Below are 23,176 nucleotides of genomic sequence, written 5' to 3'. Positions count from 1 at the left end.
CTTTCTTTCCTAAATTTATCCCTAAATTTTATTCCTAGATTTATTTTTTTCTTGGTGGTGACTGTTACACAACAATGTGAATGTACGTAGTGCAACTAAACTGTAAACTTAAAAACATAATAAAAAAAGAAATTAAGTATACTTAAAAGAAATATAAAAAAAACTTTAAAATAGTTAAAATGGTAAATTTTATATATATTTAACCACACTACAAAAAATTGCTTTGCTGCTAATATACAGAAAAAACTGATTTTTTAATATTGATCTTATGGCCATCTCTACTGCTAAAATAATTATTTCTAAAATGTATCTGTAGATTACTTTCAGTTTTCTATGCAATGTATTATCTGCAAATAAATTTTATTTCCTCCTTTTTGATCCTTATGCTTTTAATTTCTTTTGTCTTACTATGTTGGTTCTGGTAAAACATTAAATAGAAGCAATATTGGTGGGCATCCTTTCACGGCTCTTAATGTTAAAAAAAATTCTTTCAACATTTCCCCATTTACACTGATACCTCATGTAGGATTTTGGCAGATAGCCTTTTTCAGCTCAAGAAGAGTTTCCTTCTCTTCTTATGCTGAGAGATTTATCATGAATGACTGTGGAATTTTATCAAATTCTTTTTCTGCATCTACTAAGATGAATATGGTTCTTCTCCTTTAGTTTGTTGATGTGGCAAATGTTGTTTATATATTTTCTACTGTTAAGCCCTCCTGTGTTCCTAGGATAAACTTGTTTATGGTGTCCTATCTCTTTCATATGTTGCTAGATTTGGCTGGCTTATATGGTGATTAGAATTTTTGCATTTATGTTCATAAATGAAGCTGGTCTCTAATTTCCCTCATACTATCCTCAACTGGTTTTGTTATTAAGATTAAACTAGGTGTTCAAAATGAGATGAGTATCGTTTCTTTTCCCATTCTCGAGAAGAGTTTAAGATTGGAATTATCTGCCCTTTGAAAGATTGTTAGAACTTACTTATAAAATTATCTGGGCCTCAAATTTTGTGAGATTTTTAACTATTGTTTCAATTATCTTAATACAGGACTGTTGAGGCTTTCATCTTCTTGAGTGAATTTTATGTAAGTTATACTTTTGTATTTGTCCATTTTGTAAGTTTTCAATTTTATTGGAAAAAACGGTTAACAATTCTTTTTGTCACCTATGCAAAATGTGTATGTTCTATAGGTTTTCCATCCCCAACCCCATATTATTACTCCATGTCTTCTCTCTTCTTGATCAGTCTCACCAGAGGTTTGTCCATCTTATTAGGGTTTTCAAAGAACTTTTGGTTTTGATATTCCCTAGTGTACTTTATTTCTGAATTCGCTGATTTTTCTGCCCTTATCCTTATTCTTTTTCTTTATTTAGATTTATGATGTTTTGTTTCTATAATGTCTGAAATTAAATACTTAGAAATTAATCTTCAGCCTTTCTTCCTTTCAAATGAAAGTTTTTAAGGCAGTAAATTTCCCTCCACATACTGCCTTTCATTGCTCTCCATAAACTTGGACCCACAGTTGTCCCATTATCATTCCATTCTAATACTTTTACATTTATTTCCATTATGATTTCTTCTTTGACTCTTTTTATTTTATTTTATTTTTTAGGTTTTAATTTAAATTCCAGTGAGTTAACATACACTGTAATATTAGTTTCAGGTATACAATATAGTGATCCAACACCTCCATACAACACCCAGTATTTGACTCTTTTCAATCCTGAAATTCATGAGGATTTGTTATATGCTATAACTTTTTGTTATTGTCATTCAATTTAATTGCAGTGTAGACAGAGAATGTGCCTGTATGATGCCAATTCTGTGAAATTTGTCTTATTTTATGATGTAGGACATGACTGGTTTTATGAATATATTATGAATGCTCAAGAATGTGTTTTCTCTAATTATTGGGTACACAGTTCTATGTATGACCAACTGATAAAGCTTACCAACTTGTTCAAATCCTCTTTATCTTTGCTGACTTAAAACAATCTGCTTAGTCTATTAATACCTGATAGATGTATGTAGAAATCTCCCACTAAGACAGTGGATTTATAGACTCCTCATGTACTTGTATCAATCTTTGTTTTATATATTTGGAGGTTATTTTTATTAGATGCACTTAGAACTGTTTTATCTTTCTGCCGAACTAAACCTTTACCTTTTGTCTTATGTAATTACTGTCTGTATCTGTAAGAAAATTTTATATCTTAAAGTCTATTTTAGCATATGTTAATATAGCTATACCATGTTCCTTCTGGTTGGTATTTACATGGCATTTCTTTCTTTATCCTTTTACTTTCAACCACTCCTTGTTCTTCTCTTTAGGTGTATCTCTCTCTGGTTAACAGCACACAGTTGGATTTTTTTAAAAATTCAACCTGACACTCTTCTAACAAGTTCAACCCATTTATATTTATTTTATTCTTGACATTGGGACTTGGTTTGCTATCTTTTAAGTTTCATTTCTCTTGCTTTTTCTAAGCTTCCTGCTCAATCCATTTTTCTTCTTCCCAAAGATTTAGAATTTCCACATTTTTACTCTTTTGGTGGGGACCTTTGAAATTTCATACTGTGTATTTATCTTTAAAAAGTCTGAAGTTAAGGGGCGCATCGGTGGCTCAGCTGGTTAAGCGACTGCCTTCAGCTCAGATCACGACCCTGGAGTCCCAGGATCGAGTCCCGCATTGGGCTCCCTGCTCAGTGGGGAGTCTGCTTCTCCTTCTGACCCTCCTCCCTCTCATGCTCTCTGTCTCTCATTCTCTCTCTCTCAAATAAATAAATAAAATCTTAAAAAAAAAAAAAGTCTGAAGTTAAATCATATCCTACTCTCACTCTCCAACTATTCAATAACCACAGAAAAATTAAACTCAAATTACTTGCAGGCTATTATTGTCACTATACTGTTGTCTACTACTGTTTAAGCCGTTCAGAATGTGTTCTCTGACCGCCATGGAAATAAGCGAAATAGACAATTACAAGAAGTAGAGAATGCCAACTATCTGCAAATTAAACAATATACTTATAAACAATCCATGGGTCAAAGGATAAATCACAACAGAAATTTAAAAATATTTTTGAACTGACTAGCTCCTTTTGTTCCCTATTCCTCTCTGGGAAAAGTGTGAAAAATGAAGGTTTTTTAAAGAAAGTTTTGATTAACACAGGGTATTGGAGACATTGATCTTACTGAATTTCTCTCAAATGGGACAAAACAGTTCAAACCAGAACATTATTATTATTACTATCAATCTTAGAAGATTAAATCACAAGAATAATCACTCAGAATTAGCACACACATACATGCCCATATTCATAGTTATGACTTATTAAAGTATATATTTAATATCTCTGATTCAAGCTGCATATTATAATATTCATTTCATTTGAAATCAGATACTAAGAAATATAAATTGACTATTTACAAAACATAGCTTAGCTGTAACTCATCGTAATATGGATATTACTAAACTGTTTAAAAACTTGACCAATGGTAAGGTATTTACCAAACTAATCTACAGATTCAACACAATCCTATCCAAATCCCATCTGCCTATTTCTGCAGAAACTGACAAGCTCATCCTAAAGTTCATATGAAAATGCAAGGGATCCAGAATAGTCTAAACAATATGGAAAAAAGGAATGAAATTGGAAGAATCACTCTTGGTGACTTCAAAACCTACTACAATTCTACAATACTCAAGACAATGTGGTACTGGCATAAGGCTAAACATATCTGTCGATCAGTGGAACAGAAATGAGACTCCAGAATAAACCCTTACATTTATGATTAAATGATTTTTGACAAGAATGCCAAGACAATTCAACAGGGAAATAATACTCTGTTTCAACAAATGGTGCTGGGACAACTGAATATACACATGCAAAACAATGAAGTTGGACCCTTATGCCACATCCTACACAAAATGGATAAAAAATTCAAAATGGATAGAAGACCTAAATGAAAGAGCCTAAACTATAAAATTCTTAGAAAAAAACATGCATATAAATTTTTGTTACCTTGGATTAGGCAATAATTTTTCAGGTATGATACCAAAAACATAAGCGCAAAAGAAAAACAGATAAGTTGGATGTCATCAAAATTAAAAGTTTTTGTGCTTCAAAAACATGAAATGATGACCAACAGAAGGGGAGAAAATATTTCAAAATCATGTATCTGACAAGGGACTTGCATCCAGACTACATAAAGAACATAACAATAAAAAATAAATATCTCAATTTAAAAATAGGCAAAGGATTTGAATAAATATTTATCCAAAGAAGGCATACTGATGGCCAAAAAGCACATGAAAAGATGTTCAACATCATTAGTCATTAGGGAAATGCAAATGATAACCACAAAAATGAGACACTACTTCCAAACCACTAGAATAAGTAAAATCAGAAAGACAGATAATACTAAGTGTTGGCTGGCAAGGATGTGGAGAAACTGGAACCTTCATGCATTGCTGGAAGCAAAATGATGTAGTCACTTTGAAAACAGTTTGGAAGTTACTCAAAAAAAAAAAGGCATGAAGCTACCATATGACCCAGTGATTCCACTCCTATGTATACACCCAAGAGAAATGAGAACATTGGTCCACACAAAAACTTGTACACAAACATTAATAGCAGCAATATTCATAATAGCCCCAAAGTCAAAACAATCCAGATGTCCATCAACTGATAAATGGATAAGCAAAGTATGGTATATCCATCCAAAGAATACTCTTCAGCCATACAAAGGAATGAAATACTGACACATGCTACAACATAAATGGCCCCCCCTTTTTTTTTTAAGATTTTATTTATTTATTTGAAAGAGAGAGAATGAGAGACAGAGAGAGCACATGGGGGGGTGGGTCAGAGGGAGAAGCAGACTCCCCGCTGAGCAGGGAGCCTGATGTGGGACTTGATCCCGGGACTCCAGGATCATGACCTGAGCCGAAGGCAGTCGCTTAACCAACTGAGCCACCCAGGCGCCCCAACATAAATGACCCTTAAAGACATTGGGCTAAGTGAAATAAGTCATTCACAAAACGCCACTAGTTGTATGATTCCACTTACATAAAATGTCCAGAATAGGCAAATCTACAGAGACAGAAAGTAGTTTAGTGGTTGCCAGGGCTGGGGGAAGGAGGAAACAGTGACTACAAACAGGTATGGGGTTTCTTCGGGCATAAAGAAAATGTTCTAAAATAAGAGATAGTGGTGTTGGTTGCACAACTACGTGAATATACTAAAAACCACTGAATTGCACACTTTAAAGTGGTGAATTTCACAGTATATGAATTGTATCTCCACAAAACTGTTATTAAAAATGGGGAAAAAAAAACTTCACTGACAATATGGGTCTAAATACTTCATTTAAAGTTAGATACCTTATTTTAAGAATTTTTTGGTTATTTATTCAGGTCATACTTGACCCTAAATACACTGAAAAATAACTATTTGGATCAGAAAGAATGTATATAGCACACTTGTAGGTCTATGATGATCTGTGATGGAAAATCTCCTGACTAGACTGTAAGCTCCTACTAAATAGAATGGTCTCATTCATCCTTTATCCAGCATCTCAAAGAAGCCCTGATTCATTCTGTATTAATGGATGAATGCTACTGGACCAAATGCAAGACTCTTCCTCAGTCTCATCAGAACAATGCATGTGTCCCTTTACCTTTCAAAAGAAAGGGCAAAATGGAAGAGATGGCATTCTTTTTTTTTTTTCTTTTATGCGGGCCGGGGAGAAGCGGACATTGTAGGCTGCCTTTCATTTTCTCACACTCACCTGCCTTTGCTGAAGAGGGACGAGACAGTTTCTGGCTATAGATGTGGGCAGCACTTTGGAAAGAGGAAAAAGGGCCACTGGTGTGACTGCCTGATCGACAGCGCGGCAGACCAGCAGGGCTCGGTGCGTTCTGTGTCCCAGGATGTATGGAGGGAGAGGCACTGTCAGGGGCTGTGCTCAGTAAACCTGCTGGCTGGTGAGACATGCTGGGGATAGCTGGAGGAATCTGAGAGAAAGAAGAATGGTGGCCGGGCCCTGATGAGAGGTCAGAGGTTGTAATAATAGATGACAAGTGGGTACTGGGAATTTTCTGCAGAAGAGTAACAACAGGACCAGAGAAAGAAGCGGAGGAAGAATTTGTATAGACTAATTTAGCCTCTTTGTCTGCTGAAGTGGTAAATCCTATTAAAACAAAAACAAACAAAATAAAACAAAACAAAGCAGATCATTTTAGGAAAAACTGACATATAATCTCTATAAAACATGAAGTAAACATTTTTAAACATTGAAATAATCTTAGCACGAAACAGAAATCATGAAAGACAGAGACTTTAATGAGTGTTCATCATGAACTTAACGAATCATGCCTATCAAGACAACCTGGCAACAGAAACAGTTTATTTGTAGTCCTAGAATTTCTAAAAGCTGGAGTTGAGACTACCTCCATCAACCAGAGCAGGCATTTTACAAATGTGAGGGCGTTAGGACAAAAGTTTCTGGTAGTGACAGCTAACTGCTCTCCCTCTGCTTTTCACCCTTCTGGGGGGGAAAAAAAGTGCTCAGAAATTTCTAAATATTAAGAAAATGAAAAATTCCTCAGAAGGAAAATAGGTTATCAGCACATAGAAGGAAATTCTAAGGGAAGAGAAAAAACAAAGAAAAGGAACTTCTTGGGGGTAATGCCTTACACTTTAGAATCATTTACAATCTGATGACTTTTTTTCTCCCCTTTTAGGGATTTATCAGAGGGCGGCAAATCTATGTAGGTTTGAAGTCACTCACGAGATAATTTATCACAGTGAATGTCTGTGGCCTGCTGCTGTTTGGGCTGCTTTATTTTCACGTCGGCCATCGTCTCAGGGTGATCTGAAACAGAAAATAAATACAAATGCTCTACATATAATTTTGTTTCCAAAATATAACACAATTCATAATTAATCCCAGGAACATCGCATACCCCACCACACTTTCCCAAGGCTGGCCACACCCACAGCCCTGCTGAGTGGGCAACCAACCAAAAGATTCCCAATCATGCCCAACCCCAGCTCCAGCTAACTGAACCAGGGGAAAAATACTTAAACCCAGGACAGCCATCCATGGATGGCAACAAGCTAGGACATGCCTGGAAAAGAAAAGAAAAAAAAATAATAATAATAAGTAAGGGCAGTCAGATGCCTCTACCAAGAATTCAAACTAGGGAAACTAAGAAACCAAGCTTGTTGATGGTACCCACTGGAGCAAAGAAATCATAATACATATGGAGCAGTGCAACAACCAAGAGACAGAAAGAACAGCCCCAATATTTGTTGGCAAGGTATCTGGATACTACAATAACTCTGCATCTAATCTTTCTTGCTTGCTTTTATTTATTTATTTATTTACTTATGAATGAGAATGGTGGGGCGAGAGGGGCAGAGGAAGAGAGAGAATCTTAAGCAGGCTGCACACCCAGTATGGAGCCTGCACAGGGCTCCATCTCATAACCCTGAGATCATGACCTGAGCCGAAATCAAGGGTCAGACGCTTAACTGACTGAGCCACCTAGGCGCCCATAATAGCTCTGTATCTTCAAGTAAACTTCTTGGTTTTACTTGAGCAAGCTGAGTGAGTTTACTTGAAATAGGGTGATCAGTATATTCATGACAAAATCACTCTAATAAATAAATTCCACTCTAATAAACTAGTTTTTTCCTACCACAGGATTTTGAAACAGGACAGCCAGGGCTAATCATGTACTTGCAGAAATACTCCAGAATCTTTTTCAGGGCTAGTTCGTATAAAAACTTAAGAAAGGCCATTTTACCTATCATCTTTCAGAATGAAAGAATGAGGACACAGGAATTATTTTCTGCCCATCACCACCAGCAGTGGTGGTAACTGTCACACATGTGTTTGCTCATGTTTGAAATCAGTCCAGATACTATCAGATGTCAAAGCGTTGTTTCCTTAACTGGGGCCTTCCAACTGCCTCTCTAGTTATTCTTGTTAGGTCTACATAGGTACAGATCTTCTTACGCAGAGGTCATCCTTAACACATGAACCCCAGAATTCTCAGGGACCCATTTGTACAAACAGATGCTGTCAGGACATACTGTCAGGGCTTCCCCAGGGAGGAAGTTACTTATCTGAACGCCACTGTAGGCCCTCACCTCTCTAGGTTAACGCGCTTTTCTCTACCCCAACCTCATTGTAAGAACTCTTCAACCTCTCTTCCTCAGCACTGTTACAGGAGCTTCTCAAAGCTTCCACCAACCTTCTTCCTACATTTACTCACCCAATTCTATCTACTAGACAATAAACCTTATGAAGTCAAGGTCCTAGGACAGCCCTGGTCACTGTATACCTAGCAACCATCACAATGTCTGACACCCAACAGGTGCTCAGGAAGAATGTGTAGAAGGAATGAATAAATAGATGAATCAACTAACTTCAGAACTTAGATAAGCTAGGACAGCTCAAAGAAGAGGGCTGACCTGGGGACTTCTAGAAGTATCATTCGATTATACAGTGAGCTCAATATAAATAGGCTTTTGTAGATTGGCCTCTGAATCAAAACAGTTTTTAAAACATTAACACTGTTTCTTTGGAACACTCACTCCACATTTTAAATGACCAATTGTCCTCGCTATTTCCACATTAGACTATGGTAGTCTTAACAGCAGGGAACGAGTCTCCGTCCTTGAATTTAGTGCTCAGCATAGTGACAGAATTGGTGTAGATTTCCTATGTCTTACACTTCCCATCTAGATTTTAAATGAATCTTACTTTAAGGCACAAAGCTTTGTTTAATAACAGAACATCACTGCTATTTTTTGATCATATGACATGAGCTAGAGAGTTCGGTCCACATTAATTCCAAAATCCCCAATCACAGAGTTCCCCCGCCATGAGCTCTTTTAGAAATGTGTGGGAACATTCTGGGCTATCACAGTGACTGAAGAAAGCTAAAGGCATTTAGGATGTGGGACTAAGGATATTAAGACATCCCACCAGGTATGGAAGAGTCCCACGCAACAAATAATTCTTCTACCCCAAATGCCAATGCTGCTAAGCCAGAGGAAGCAAAAAACTTAAAAAGAATGGGAAATAACTATTAGGAAAGGCAGAAAAGCACAGATTAAGAGCACAAGCTTTGAGTCGGGCAGATCAAGGTTCAAATTCTCATCCCACTGCACCGTGGAGGGGATCCTTGAGCAAGTTACTCAGTCTCTTTCAGCTTCTGTTTTCTCATCTGTATAAAGAAGTTGAATAATAGCACCCACTCCATATGGTTTTTAAAAGTAAAAAAATTAGATCACATCCAGCAGATTATAGTAATATGAGCACTCCCTTAAATGTTAGCCATTATTAGCTTGTCTTGAAAAGCTCTCTGCTGTTAATTTTCGTGAAAAAAAAAAAAAAAAAATCAGACCATGTCCCTCTTGTTCTGAGGACAAAAATGGAATGCCTCCTCAGCCCCGACCCCCACACTGCAATACTTCACCATCTTGGAGTCTGATAGTGCTTACGCAGCACATGATTCTTGGCTCTTTTCACATGTCTCATTTTTTCACTTGTTCTTCTTATTTTTCATTAATAAACCATCATACTTACCACCCTTTGCCCCGCTATCAGAATAACTGTTGCTGTTTTTAGAACTTTTTGAGTGAGTCCCCAGGAAGACACTTGCAGACTTGTTTTTTTGGGTATAAAAAGTCAACACCTCCTCCAGTTCAGCCTCACTGAAACGAGGAGAGAGAGTATGGTCAGAACAGGAAGCTGTTCTGGAAAATCTTTCCACCAGATTTTATTCTGGAAATGGAGTCAGCTGGAGAAGGGGAAAATGAAAAGTACAAGCTGAAAACTCCCTAATAATAGATGGTTAAATAGGAATACAAACAAAGCCGTCTAAAAAAATTAAAGCATGATAAGGCTTTCTTCATCCCAAAGTGAATATTCGAGATGCACTGTCTAATACGGTAGTCAGGAGGCATATATGATGATTTCAGTTTAAATGAATTAAAATTAAGTACATTTAAAGATTCTTCTCAGACTAGCCACATTTCACGTACTCAGTGGCTACAACACAGAAAGTTCTATTGGATAGCCATGTTCTATATTAGAGGTCAAAAAACTACAAACTTTATGGGGTCAAAACTGACAAGCTGATGAGCAACATATTCTTGTATGGCTCCCTGCTAAAAATGGTTTTTATCTTTTTAGAGAAGAATATGCTATGAAGATCATAGGAACCCTCACAGTCTGAAATATTTATTATCTGGCCCTTCACAGTTTGCCCCCCACTTCCAGATAACTGAAATGTGTTCATTAAAGGAGACCCTTGTCATTTTAATTCCCTATGTCAGAAATAAGGAGACCTACCAGCATAACCATATGAAGAGTTCCCTAACCATCTATACAATGAAGGAGATGGAACGAGATGGTTCTAGGTCATTTCAGATATTAAAATTATATGCACTTTATGAACATCCACAAAATGGAAAGTATAAGGAATCTGATGAGGGCCCACAGGATTCTTCTAGTAAACATATTATGCATGGATTTTTCAACACCTGTGGGAGGTTCTCAATGGCCTTCTGCATTTTTTTTTCCTAGAGCCAGGCTGTATTCCAGATGAGTGGCCTTTAAATAGGCAAAGTATTCCTGTGTTATCACAAAAAACCTATACCCCATCTTCAGAATACACTGTGATGACAACCTAGGAAACCACTTCTATGAATCTCAGGGTAAACGCCACAGTCTCCAGAGTAGCCAAATGCCACAAAGTACCTCAAGTAACTATTAAAGATCCACGTGCAGCTGAGATTACAAACGGGTGATTGCCTCTGCCTGTCTGTGTGTTTTATTTGGCCCTTCACAGAAAGGGAAAGGGAAAGGTTAAGGTTGGTCAAAATACAAACTGCTTGATGCCTCTTCTCTTAATCTTTGCCCACTTCATAATCTGTGTTTCCTTGCCTGACTCCTGCAGGGATCTGCATTTACCAACCTCGATGGAGGTATCCGGGTACCACCCCAAATGTAATAAACGAGCCGATGCTAGCAGAAATTTCCAACAATCAACACTTAATGTACAACAGTAATAAATACGTTCCAGCATATTTTATCTCCAACTCTGTATCATTTGTCTTAGTACATGGAATTCATTTTTAGCATCCAGTTAGGCCTGGTAAGGGAATACACATCACTTTTCAAAAAATTGGCTTTTCTTTTCTTTTTTTATATTATAAGGATCTTGAAGATCCCTAGGAGGAACAGAATATTAATCTTTTAACTTTTAAAGTAGAGTAATTTTCTGAACATACTCTAGTTTTTCTTTCCGATTTTTATAATGTTGATATGAGAAACCATTTCTTGTTTTGCTTCTATACCTGAATTATCAATCATAGAACTCAAGACCCAAGAATGTTAACAAAGTAACATTACACGATTATAAACTCCTACAAAATGATGTCTTTGTTTGCTGTGAGTTTTTAAGCGCATGATAGTGAGGCTATCCTTAGGTCTGTACAAGGTCTTAAACACAGATCATATTATCTTATATGATAATATAAGACTATATAACTCACCACCTGATTTAACTTCATAAACCAAGAGAGAATCGATTTTCTCCTGTTCTTCTCCCCACAGTGACTTTGATGGTTGAAGACTAATTAATGGGGTGATACAGATGTTTTATCCTTTATTTGACTAGTTTTGTATGACTCTCTGTTTTAGAAAAAGGCCCTCCAGTGTGAGTCTTACAAAATTTTAAATGAAATGCCTTTGTTACCTCTTCCTTTGGAAACATACTGTCAATGGACAAAATGGCATGACTGATTTATATCAAGATAGAGCTGAATGCTGAGATTTTCAATCCTTAAAGGTTAACTCTACACATGAAGGACCTGTTCTATTTTATATAAATTAGGCGTAACCCTCACAGTGCTGAGAAACTGCCAATTCCTCAGCCCACTCAATGTAGGCAAAATTTGGTCATCACCACTGCATCAATAGGTCAGGGATAAATTCAGATCCAGTAAACACTGGAAGCCTCTAACTTCAACTTTCCAAAGGGCTCTCTCAGCACTTCAAGTGGTGTGTACTTTGAAGGCTGTCTAGAAATACAGCCCAGATACCCAGCAGCAGTGTTTTGATAACTGAAACCATGACAACAACAACATAATTGGCTGAAATATGGAGAGGCCAAGCCTATGAAACTCTTTTTCTCATTCTGAGAGTGATTTCACTCACATCCATATGTTAGAAATAAGGAAATATTAAGAATTGAATGGGCAGTCTGGCAGATAAAGATAGTTTTTATTAATCAAGAATATCTTCTACCTTGCTTGTCTGATGAACTCCTGAAAGTTTTCTGTATTCACCCCATCTTCCTCTTCTTCTTCAAGTTTCTTCTTCGATTTCTTTTCAGCCATCTGTTCTGTTTCCTACCCAGTCCCCAACCCACAAAGGAAAACAATAAGATAAAACTGACTCCTGATAAATGCATACTTCATCATCTGGTTTCATTACCATTGGGTTAATTTGTCTTTATAGTAAAGACACTTACTTCCTCCATGTACTTTTGCCACCTATAAATTTGATATATTATTCTCTGCCATTATTTCATAAAATATTTTGGAATTTCCAAATAAAAGTTGCAGAATAAATGTAAATTTTTATCATGTTTTTACTTTCTGCCCACATAACCCATTCAAAAAGAACTTTATAGTTCTTTTTAGCTTAGTAACATCTGTGCTCACCCTTGCAGCTTTAACAGTATGACAACAGAGATACTGTATTTTGTTACAATTAGGAAGACGAAAGATAGGTCTTGGAAGGTACTCCTCTACCAGCATCCAAACTGAGTAAATTCTTCACTTATATAAGACATACCAAAATTCTCAACAGATCTGGAGTAAATCACAGCTATCGATTTGGTATATTAATATTCTACTGTTTATTCCACACATCTTTACAAATGCCATTTAAATTTCCTCAGTTCTCCCTTCTGCAAAGTAACTATACTTTTTTTCTCCCAAATACCCTTTGGATATCAGATGCTTTGAAAAATATTCTAACCAAGTAGTACATTTCCTGGTCTTGTCTGTAAAATGATGTCACCATCTAAGATGTTCTCAAATACAAAGTATAACTCTCTCAGGAAAGAAAATTATGTCATTCTATTAAATCCACAGTTAATTTGCTCTCAAATAGTCAATTCACCACTGTTTAAAGGCATAATAATGACAATGCAAATTCACATAGTCCAGGATTCATCTCAGATACAATAGCACTCAGAGGGAATATGCTTTTTGATAAGCATTAACTATGGCCACTGGGCTTTCAGAAGTAATAAGCAGCTTTTCAGACAAGCTAGGTTAAGGAGTGAGGTCCAGCTCCCTGTAACAGTTACACACAAGGGTTGACAACACTAGAAAAGAGAAGGACCTCTCCACCCAGCTGGACACAGGCTTCTAGCTTGCTGCTCATAGTGTATGACAATCTAAAACACAAGAGTAAGAGATAAACCACCTACCTTGTTGTATACAATAATAAAATCACCCAGTTGGTGGGCCAAGATTCTTCTGCGTTCCAGAAGTGCCAATCGTCGACTGGGTAATACCATCCTCAGTGAGTGCTGGAGGTTACTGGACGCTCGTTTAAGGAAGCGAACCACTAGCTCCTATTAAGAGTCATCGGCGGTGGGGGAGGGCGGGGGGAGAGCAGGGATTATGCTAAGCAACAGAAGACAGGCTATGAAGGGTTTACCCAACAGAGATATGAGAACAGGTACACTATACATTTCAACAAATAAGACCCAGAGCAAAAACATTAGGCATAAGAAGGATACAGAGAGACAAAACAAAAGAAACGTACTCTTCCCTCAATAAGCTGGCAATCAGAAAATCAATAAATATGTATGCAAATAATTATATATTAAAGAAGTAACTGTAAAAGTACCACAACTCACATGCAAATGGTAGTATAATAAATCAAAGTGCAGATATCACTTCTAATAGGGTGATCAGAGAAAGCTACTTAGGGAAAGTAGCTTTCAAGGACAGACAGTGGAAATTAAAACCATGGGAGCAGATGAAATCATCAAAGGTGAGAAGGAAGAGAAAGAATACAGAAATATTCATATTCATTTAGAGAGAGGAAAGAGGAGGAAGAATCAGAAAACAAAACAAAACAAAAATCCATGGCAGAAACACCAGAAATTTACCAAAAAAAAAAAACCCGAGGAGAAAAGAGTGTCATGGAAGCCAAGGGAATTAAAGGCCCCATGTCAAAATCTTCCAAGAGACCAGAGCTGAAAAGGACCAGGACCAAGACCAAAACAAGGCCCTGGATCTGGCCATTGTGAGATAACTTCAAGAGAACACTTTCAGTAGAGAAGGGAAAAGAAGGAAGAGACTAAGAAGAGCACGGGTAATAAAGAATAGAAACCGCTCATTTAAAAAGTTTAGTGTTGAAGAAAAAGAAAGAACCAATACTCTGTATGTGAGAGGTGGTGGCTTCTTTTTTCCTTCCCCATGGGGAAGGGAGTTGGTGGGGAGGCGGGGGGGCACAGAGAAAAGTCATTAAGTGGTACAAAAAGTACATCTCACTTGGCATGGGGCAAAGGATTCTGAAATCTGAACAGATACCAATCAGATCACTCACAGTATAACAAATGCTTCCAAGAGAGATTTTGTGAGACTAAGGGCCTTAAAGAGAATTGTTCCTTCCCTCCCCACACCCCCACAACATGATAAAATTGCCTTAAGATGATAGATTTGAGGATCTTCTATTGATGTGCCTCCTGTGAGTTATATGATAAAGAATCTCTAACCCTAACTTGGGGCAGAGAAGACAATTCTACCCCTACCTTCCTCAACAAGACCGCCGCCGCAATCATCAGGGAATGGGTTAGGGTTTGCTCTCTAGCTAGATTTTCAAACAGGAATGCACAGAACTGGTATTAAGTTTTGCGGTGATGATCCTAAGTATTCTCGTAAACAACCCCCCCCCCCCCCCGCCCTGAAATCCTGTGTGAGTTCCAAGCGCTTGCAGGGATTATTCTATTCTGAGCTCTTTTTTATTCCTGAATTTGATTTTGGCTCATTGTCCTTTGGTGCCAATTTGCTCCAGCATGAAGGAATAGCCTCATAACCAGAGGTTGGATTTCACGATTCTACTCTGCTGTCTTTACTATAGGGTGGCTTAAGCTGTTATGTTAAAACATTATTTTTTCACAGTGGAGCAGACAAACTGACTCTCAAAAAGGCAGTTTCAATTTTCCACTTGGAAAGAGCAGAGCTAACATTTTCCACTGATGGTTGAAGGATTATTCACAACACACAAGGTTTTATCTCTGGGTTGTATTGGCTACTTTAAATTCACAAGTTGTTTTCTGGGATTTCCATCATGTTTTTTATAATAAGCCTGGCATATCGTATGCCTCTCGTATGTGGAGAACTGAAAATTATGGTAGGGTCACCACTGAGTTGGACAAAGGATGCAGCTTTCTCAGACTTAGAGGTCCCTCTCTTGTGGGTGACAGATCCCTGTGGTCAAAAGGCTACAGAAGGACTGTGGCTTCTTCTATAAGCGTTGACCTTACCAAAGAGCATGAAGTTCCCTGTCATTCCAATTCAAAAAGAATAACCGTGCTAGAATGCTAAATCCTAGGCATGTTCAAATGACTGATACACAGCAAAAATTATTACACAGTTTGTTTCCAGTCATCTAATAAGAACTTTATAAAATTTCAACTAGTAGAGAAATAACATTAAAATGGAGGATGGTACATTCTCCGAGGGCCTATAATAAAGTGCTTTCACAGGGTTAACGCCACCCCCTCAGGACAGAAAACATATGCCTTTTGATGCATGGAAACAAGAGAAGAGCAAATAATGTACAATTGTAACCTGTGAGTTCAAGTTTCAGTCTCCCCACACACAAGCTGTGGGACAAGAGGCAAATTACGGCCGTGCTCTAGGTCTTTGTTGCCTCAGCTACAAAATGGGGATTACAGTGCCTACGTCAAAGAGTTAACGCAATGGGAAAATCGAAGAGTGAAAGGGCTCTAAATTGTTATTCTTTTTGAGGGCTTTGCACAGTGCCTGACGTCTAATGAGCAATCAATTTCCATTTTCAGGATGAAATAAACTGATGCCCTCAACAGAGTGTAATGAACATGGCCCCAGATCAAAGATTTACTTCACATTAAAGTAAATCTATAATCTATAGTGTGGAACAACTCTTTCACCAGAAGAATATATTGCTCTTTACCCTAGCTGAAAGTAGGAAGAGGAGGAGGAGGAGAAGGAGAAGGAAAGAAACAGGGAAAGTAAAAACGTTCCAACAAGAAGAGCCTCACCATCTGTTCATCCTCTTTGGCAGCCCAACTGGCACTGAACGTTTGACCTCCACTGTCCTTCATCAGGCGAATTTGAACATGCTGGAGATAGGCAGAGAATGCTATTCGGGCCTGCACTTTGCTATAGAAATCCGAAACAACATACCGTTATGAGACAGAATGGTAAGCCTACCAAATGTGTACTTGCCTCACTCAAAGTGGACTGTGAGGATCCTCCTATTAGGATGGCTAAGAAAAATGAAGCCCATCATGCAGTCATTGACTAAAGATACCTTCTGCAGAGTACATGAGATTTTTTTTTTCTATTAAAGAATCTTATTTATTTTCTCTATTATTAACACGGGAGAAAAAAAATCAAACAAGAATAGGAAATCAGGTTTCCTACTCTTATACCTTATCTCTGAACTTTTTAATAACTTTCTTGGGGGAAATAGACGGGAAAAGTACTGAATCTTCACAATAACATATGCATTAATGTAGAAAGGTTTTCCTGCGTTGGAGTCCCTTATGTACTCATTAGTTGGTGCAAAAGTATTCTTTTGCTATGGCAACTAATATTTCTAGTGTGCAAAGGCCTCCAAAGCAGGAAATAGATAAATCCTACAAAGGAACTTTTGAGACCAAATTTTAAGGTCATGCTTTTCTCAACTACAAGACGGGAATGGCTGAAGCCCAGAACAAATGAGTGAGGTCCAACAGAGTTTGGCATAGATGAACTGACAGGCTAGGACGGGCCCAGATGTTCAGTGGGAAAAAGAAATCTTTACATATAGTAAAAAGTACCTCAGCGGCATCACCGAGAAACCCAGCAGATTTCTGCTTGGTGGTCTAGGTTGGAAATAAGGAAATCTATTCAAGCTATGGTTTAGAAGATAGAAATACCAGAGACACACTGATGATTTTCGCTTCAGCTGTTATTTGTAGCAGATCTGTTTTCCTTCAGGAGAGATTTTGGTTACTTCAGCTGATCGGCCTTCTGACACTCTAGCCAAAATTACATCAGCGAAGATTAGGGCCCAACACAAACTTTGTTTACAATCCTCACACATGCAATCACTGAATGCTTTCTACTCACTGTTCCTCCAAAATTAGGATGAACGACTTGTCCAGAGTAAAGTGGACATCCTAAGAAGGTCTAGGTCTAACTTCTATATATGTGCTAGAAGGACTGAAGGGGAGGGGAGTCAGGTTGAGAAGTAGATTTGCTCTTGAGAGTTTAATACAGATCTTCAGAGCATAAAATGTAAGTCAGGCTACATCTTTTTTACTAATGGGGACAGTTTATGGGAGTACAATATGATTTTGAAAAAACAAATTTAGGGGCGCCTGGGTGGCTCAGTCATTAAGCATCTGCCTTCAGCTCAGGTCATGATCCCAGGGTCTTGGGATCAAGCCCCGCATCGGGCTCCCTGCTCAGCTGGAAGCCTGCTTCTCCCTCCCCCACTCCCCCTGCTTGTCTTCCCTCTCTCGCTGTGTCTCTCTCTGTCAAATAATAAAATCCTAAAAAAAAAAAGAAAAAAAGAAAAAACAAATTTATATTTTCAAATGTTTCTCAACAAGGGCAACACTTACACCCTTGTTCTCCTGGAGACCACATGCCACTTTCCCCTCAACCATTCCCAAAAGCCTTACCCCCATAACAGGATTATTTTCAAGACAAAATAAGTGAAAAAGATTCTTAATTTTGGTCCACAAATTCACTTGCTATCGAATGAGGTAGAAACATTCGATATTTCATTTCAGACATCTCCAAAGTAGAATACCTGATTTTATTAATTATTCCTCTAATGCTAAAACATGAAGGTCTTTTGGATAAGAGAATTATCACTTGGAGGCTGAGATGTCAATTATTGTTTCGTTGCAAATCATTGCCACAAATCAAATGAACAAGTACTGAGCTTTCCATTTCTATAAACCTCATTGAAAGAACCCGGGGTTGTTCATTCTGAGACTGGCCCTAAGGTACTGTTCACCTTGGTCAGCTAGTCATTTGCAACAAACCCAAAAAGATGAAAGAATGAAAACTAGAATGATTTAAACCAAAAACCCCTTATTTTTTTTTAAAAATTAAGCTTATATGGATCCTCATTATAAAAATTACACAACTAAATGCTAGGGCCGAGAGTCTCGAATCCTTGCCACGACCTCCCTGAGACCCCTCAGTAGCCACGGAGATGCCCCACAGAATGATGGGTAGCTCCAGGGAACAGAGTCTAAAAACCACTAATTTGCATTAACACACCAGGCAACTACAAGTTTACTCACTGAAAGTCAGATCCATGAGATTTATGAAGAAATAATTTATTTCTACAACAGCTAAGTAGAATGTTATTGCTGGAAAGGGCCTTAGAATATAGTCCAGTGGTTTTCAAATGTTCTATTTCAATTCAGTGGAATCTTTTTCCCCCTCCAGAAAGCACAGTTTGAAAAACATTTGTCTAACCCCATACCTTGGCCTAAAGGAAAAGGAAACTGAGACGTGGAGAAGCTCTCTCTGACCAGCCCATGATCACACAGTCCATTGGTGAACCCTAAAAAGCAAGAGTCCAGGTCTTCGGACAGTGTGGTGTGCTCTCCACTCAACAGAACTACTGCTATTCTCCATGACCTTAACTTGTTCCAAACCTTAACTTGATCTCCCCACTCCCCCAAACCCCCGATGTTACCCACCCACCCTTGCAATATAAGAACTGACCTCTAACGTAGAAAATAAAGGCCCAAATGCATAAATACCTAGCCTTTCTTCCCCTTTCACTTCTAACTACTGCATTCATCCCATAGTGCTTTCTTTCTGACTTATAGTAAGAGATACCCCTCCAGCGGCCTCTTTCCACCTTCCTTTAGGGCCCTTCCTATCAATATATCCATTTCTGCATCTCTAATCCTCTTTCCTTTTTTTTTTTTTTTAACGATTTTATTTATTTAGAGAAAGAGAGAGCATGAGCAGGGGGAGGGTGGAGGGAAAGAGAGAATCTCAAGTAGACTGTACTGAGTGGGGAGCTGATGCAGGGCTCAATCTCACAACCCTGAGATCATGACCTGAGCCAAAATCAAGAGTCAGATGCTTAACCGACTGAGCCACCCAGGTGCCCCTAATCCTCTTTCCATCAAACCCTTCCCCTAGTCTATAAATAAGCTCCAGAATCCTCATCTTTAAAAAAAAAAAAATCCTTTTCTCTTAGCTTGCTCTCACTATGTGTTCTCACCTCCCTTTCATTGCCAAATCCTCTGAAAAAGTTGGCTTGCACTTGGCTTTCTTATTTCCACAACTCACAATTTCTCACAACTCACAAGTTGGCCCTAGGTCAGAAATGCAGGAGTCTCTTGTTACTCTTCATGCTCTCTCAGGCTGTCTGAGGCACACTACGGCTTGGAACTCTCATTCTGGAGCTTCTACCACCCTCCCTCCTCCTAGGCTGATGCCTACCTCTCTAACTGCTAGTTCCTATCTCTTTACTATTAAACACTGGTTTTCCCCAGGGCTCAATTCTCCTCCTTTCTCCTGCCTGTGCTTGCTGGACTAAAGTGAACTGGACAAGCTCACCCACTCTGAAGTTCCTAATTTTCAACTGCCCAATTCTGTTCAACCTTGACCTTTAAAGGTGTATCTTCACCTATCCACTGAACAACTTCATCCCAGAGCCCTTCTGCCTGTGTTCCAAATGAAACATATTTCCTTCCTGAAACCAACTCCTATGCTCCTTATATTGACTGACGGCATTCTCTCCATTCCGGTAGCCATGGCTCTGGTCAAGGCCTCATCTTCCTGGCTCTGGACTATTGTGACAGCCCCTAACTCACCTTTCTGCCTTTCATTCTCCTCTTAATCACTGACCCACAGTGCAACCAGAATTTACCTTCTAAATCAAGATCTGACCATATCATTCATCGGCTTAAAAATTATCCATCTAGAAAATACAGTCCCAGCTCCTTTTAGAGTGCTTTATGATCAAATGACATCCATTTTTTTTCCCCTGTCTTATCTCTCACTGCATTCCTCTCTCCATGTAACTACCCAGCCTAGCACAATTCCTGCACAAAGCAGGTGCTCAATAAGCGTCTGCTGAGGGGCTGAATGACTTGACTGGACCATCACACCTTCTGCCTTTATTTCCTCTACTGGTACTCCCACACAGCTGCCACCTCTCAGCCCTCCTGACATCCTGCTCATCAGCCAAAGCCTGGTTCAAATATTACCACCTCCCTAATGTCCCTCTAGCCTTTCCAGGCAAGACCAGTCACTCCTTTCTCTCTGCCCTAAGGGCACTTTGTCCATATTGGGGCCCCTACTCAGTAAGTACCCCTACACTAAACCATGAGCCACTTGAACTCTGCGCTTTCAGTGACTGACACTCAAACCAGTGAGACATGGGTTTGGCTCATAACTCCATACCTTGGACAAACAACTTCTCTAAGGCTCAGTTTCCTTAATAGTAACAATAATAAAATCACAGTCATTACCTCCCAGGGCTGCTGTAAGAAAAGGAAATGGCTGCAAAGCCCCCAGCACAGTACCTGGTACACAATATTAGTTACCAGTTTTACTATCATAATTACCAAAGGTACATACCTAAGATTGCCGTTATCTTGCAGAATCTGCATCAGGTTAAATTTAGGCTCTGGCTCCTGAGTCTCAATTTTGTAGCACTGTTCACTTTTATTATTCCATTCAGAAACTTTCATGGCATTTTCTTTGGGTGAATTTTCTACCATAACAGTCAATGAGGGGGTGTATTTGGCTTGATTTTCTCCAAGGGACCCTGCAGATTCCTCCTGGGAAGCCTCCTGTTCTTCATCTTCATTGTCTAATGCGACTTCTTCCTCCTCTTCGCTCTCTGTCTCAGTTTTAACATTCATTTCAGCTGGCTGAGTGATCACTAAATGCGAAGAATCACTAATGTTGCTGAAAAAAGGATTAAATTTTCCTCTCTCCCAATACCTTCCTTTCATCTTTTTAGTAAAAACCCATCTCTAAGTCAGACCACAAAAAAGGCACAAAATGAACAGCATACACATTACTCTCCAGTCTCATGCATTCTAAAAACCCATCTTCATTAGAGTTCATGTTTTTCAGCATAATACCGATGGCTCTCTCACAACTTCAGGCAAACATCTGGGTGATCTCTACAGTGTGTTAGAGGTTTTTAGAAGGGCACCTTTTATGGAGGTACAAAGAGCAGGGGAGTATCTTTCTATCCTACATTTATTCATTATCTTTCTCTTTCACTGACTTGGAAGGTATGTGAGGACAAAGGCCTTATCTTTTTTATTCACTGATGAAAACCCTAGTGACTAACGTGCCTGATACAGGTGCTCAACAAAGGAGGGAAGGAGGGGCGGAAAAGGCAGTCAGTCATCAGTGACAAACAGACCTAAAAATGGAAGAATCCGGGAGAGAAAGAAATTCCTCCTTGTCTGCTCATGGTTAAAATATTTCTACCATTCAGCAATGTCAAGGGATGAACGAGATTTAACACCTAATCATGAAGAAGCTGAACAGTCACGCTCAGGATTCCATTATACTTAAGCTAAAGTATTTCTTTATATTTATGTATCTTTATACCTCAAGTATTTCTAGAGTATCAGCTAGTTATATGATGCTGAAAAGCGAGCAAAAGCCAAACGTATATGCTTCAGTACAAATATTACAGTTATTCTTCAGTACAAATATTACAGAATGGGAGGTTTAAAAACATATAATCCTTTTGAAATTAAGTTTCCGAGAAAAAGACTATACAAAAAAATTAAGTGTATGTGATCGGGAAGGTTCTGATTCATTAAGTATAATTAAGAAGCCGATTAACTCAGACTGGCAAGACCCGGACAATGGAGTTTGGCGTAAGCTCACCAGCAGGTACCTGGGTATTTTGGCCTCATTGCCCTCAATCTGCTGCTGCGTCTTCGACGTTTCCGCACCTCCAAAGACAGGAGCTTCCTCTCATAGAGAGCAGCATGCAGCTTGGCCTTTGAATTCATACTCTCTACTTTTAGTTCTGGTGCTCCATCAGCAGCTAGTCTATGGGGAAAAAATATGGTAGCTACAGCCTTCAGAAAGTTCTCTCCTTTATGCCAAGGCTCGGCTTGACAGAATTCTGTAACCAACAACAGGCTGGACAGGGTACCTCTAGTGAATTCTAAAAGGTTCGACAGATAAATGGGAATACTGGAACTTGCGTTAAAACTTCACTAATGGCCTGTCTGAATTTGTTAAAACAAAAATATATCTGAAGACAGTGTTTAAGTGTTTTTAAGTGTTCAGTCATACTGGCTGACTGTTTACTGCGGAACCCATAAAGTGCCACCCAATACCTTATACCTAAGAAGGACTGGGAACACTGGTAACACTTTAATTCTTAAGCTAGGTGGTGGTTACAGGTGTTTGTTTTATTGTTATTCATTATAATTTACTCAGACTTATACAAATATTCTTCTAATGTATACAGTATTTAACAAATACAGATTTAGCAGAGGTTGAGACAAGGGGAGGGATGGCTGATACCTGTGAATATGGTAGCACAGAGCTAAGACTTACGTGAGAAGTGTCTTAGGAATGTTACCAGGGCCCAGAGTCTCAAGCATTCCAACTTCTCCCTTAGAGTCTACTTAGTTACAGGGGGATATGGGGGGAGGTGGTAGGGCCTCTCCAGATGTTGAGTACAGTAGAGTCAGAGGCACAGACAAGGGAAGGCAGCAGATGTTGGACAAAGCCAAGTTCAATCAGGCTGTGAATGGGAAGTGGGATGGGAAGAGGATGGCAGCAGCTACATTAGGCATTAGTTAAAGTAAGATAAATCATAAGTTAGGGAAGTGACTGGTATCA

General features: G+C 38.6%; 1 protein-coding gene across 12 annotated transcripts in view; it reads right to left on the bottom strand.

Moving 5' to 3' along the window:
• TTLL5 (tubulin tyrosine ligase like 5) overlaps window positions 1-23,176 on the bottom strand; it is a 275,259-nt gene that overhangs the window by 157,104 nt on the left and 94,979 nt on the right. For 7 of the 12 annotated variants that reach the window (XR_010405275.1, XR_010405276.1, XM_064571392.1 and 4 more), the window contains exons 21-28: window positions 22,205-22,372; window positions 20,927-21,259; window positions 16,357-16,477; window positions 13,528-13,674; window positions 12,333-12,436; window positions 9,606-9,733; window positions 6,795-6,878; window positions 5,793-6,194 (exon numbers count right to left, since the gene is read on the bottom strand). Coding sequence is in view for 9 of the 12 variants with exons in the window: in XM_064571392.1 (XP_064427462.1) it covers window positions 5,793-6,194; window positions 6,795-6,878; window positions 9,606-9,733; window positions 12,333-12,436; window positions 13,528-13,674; window positions 16,357-16,477; window positions 20,927-21,259; window positions 22,205-22,372 (1,487 nt within the window). In the remaining 3 variants the exon portion in view is untranslated. The remainder of the gene's footprint in view (window positions 1-5,792; window positions 6,195-6,794; window positions 6,879-9,605; window positions 9,734-12,332; window positions 12,437-13,527; window positions 13,675-16,356; window positions 16,478-20,926; window positions 21,260-22,204; window positions 22,373-23,176) is intronic. The other 5 variants (XM_064571390.1, XM_045901266.3, XM_045901269.3 and 2 more) reach the window with 2 other exon arrangements.

This window comes from Mirounga angustirostris, unplaced genomic scaffold (genome assembly GCF_029215605.1).
Source record: "Mirounga angustirostris isolate CCGP_5_RB_7025 unplaced genomic scaffold, mMirAng1.0.hap1 SCAF_9, whole genome shotgun sequence".
Taxonomy (NCBI): domain Eukaryota; kingdom Metazoa; phylum Chordata; class Mammalia; order Carnivora; family Phocidae; genus Mirounga; species Mirounga angustirostris.
Note: the sequence above shows the minus strand (reverse complement) of the source record. Positions and strands in the feature narration are given on the sequence as shown.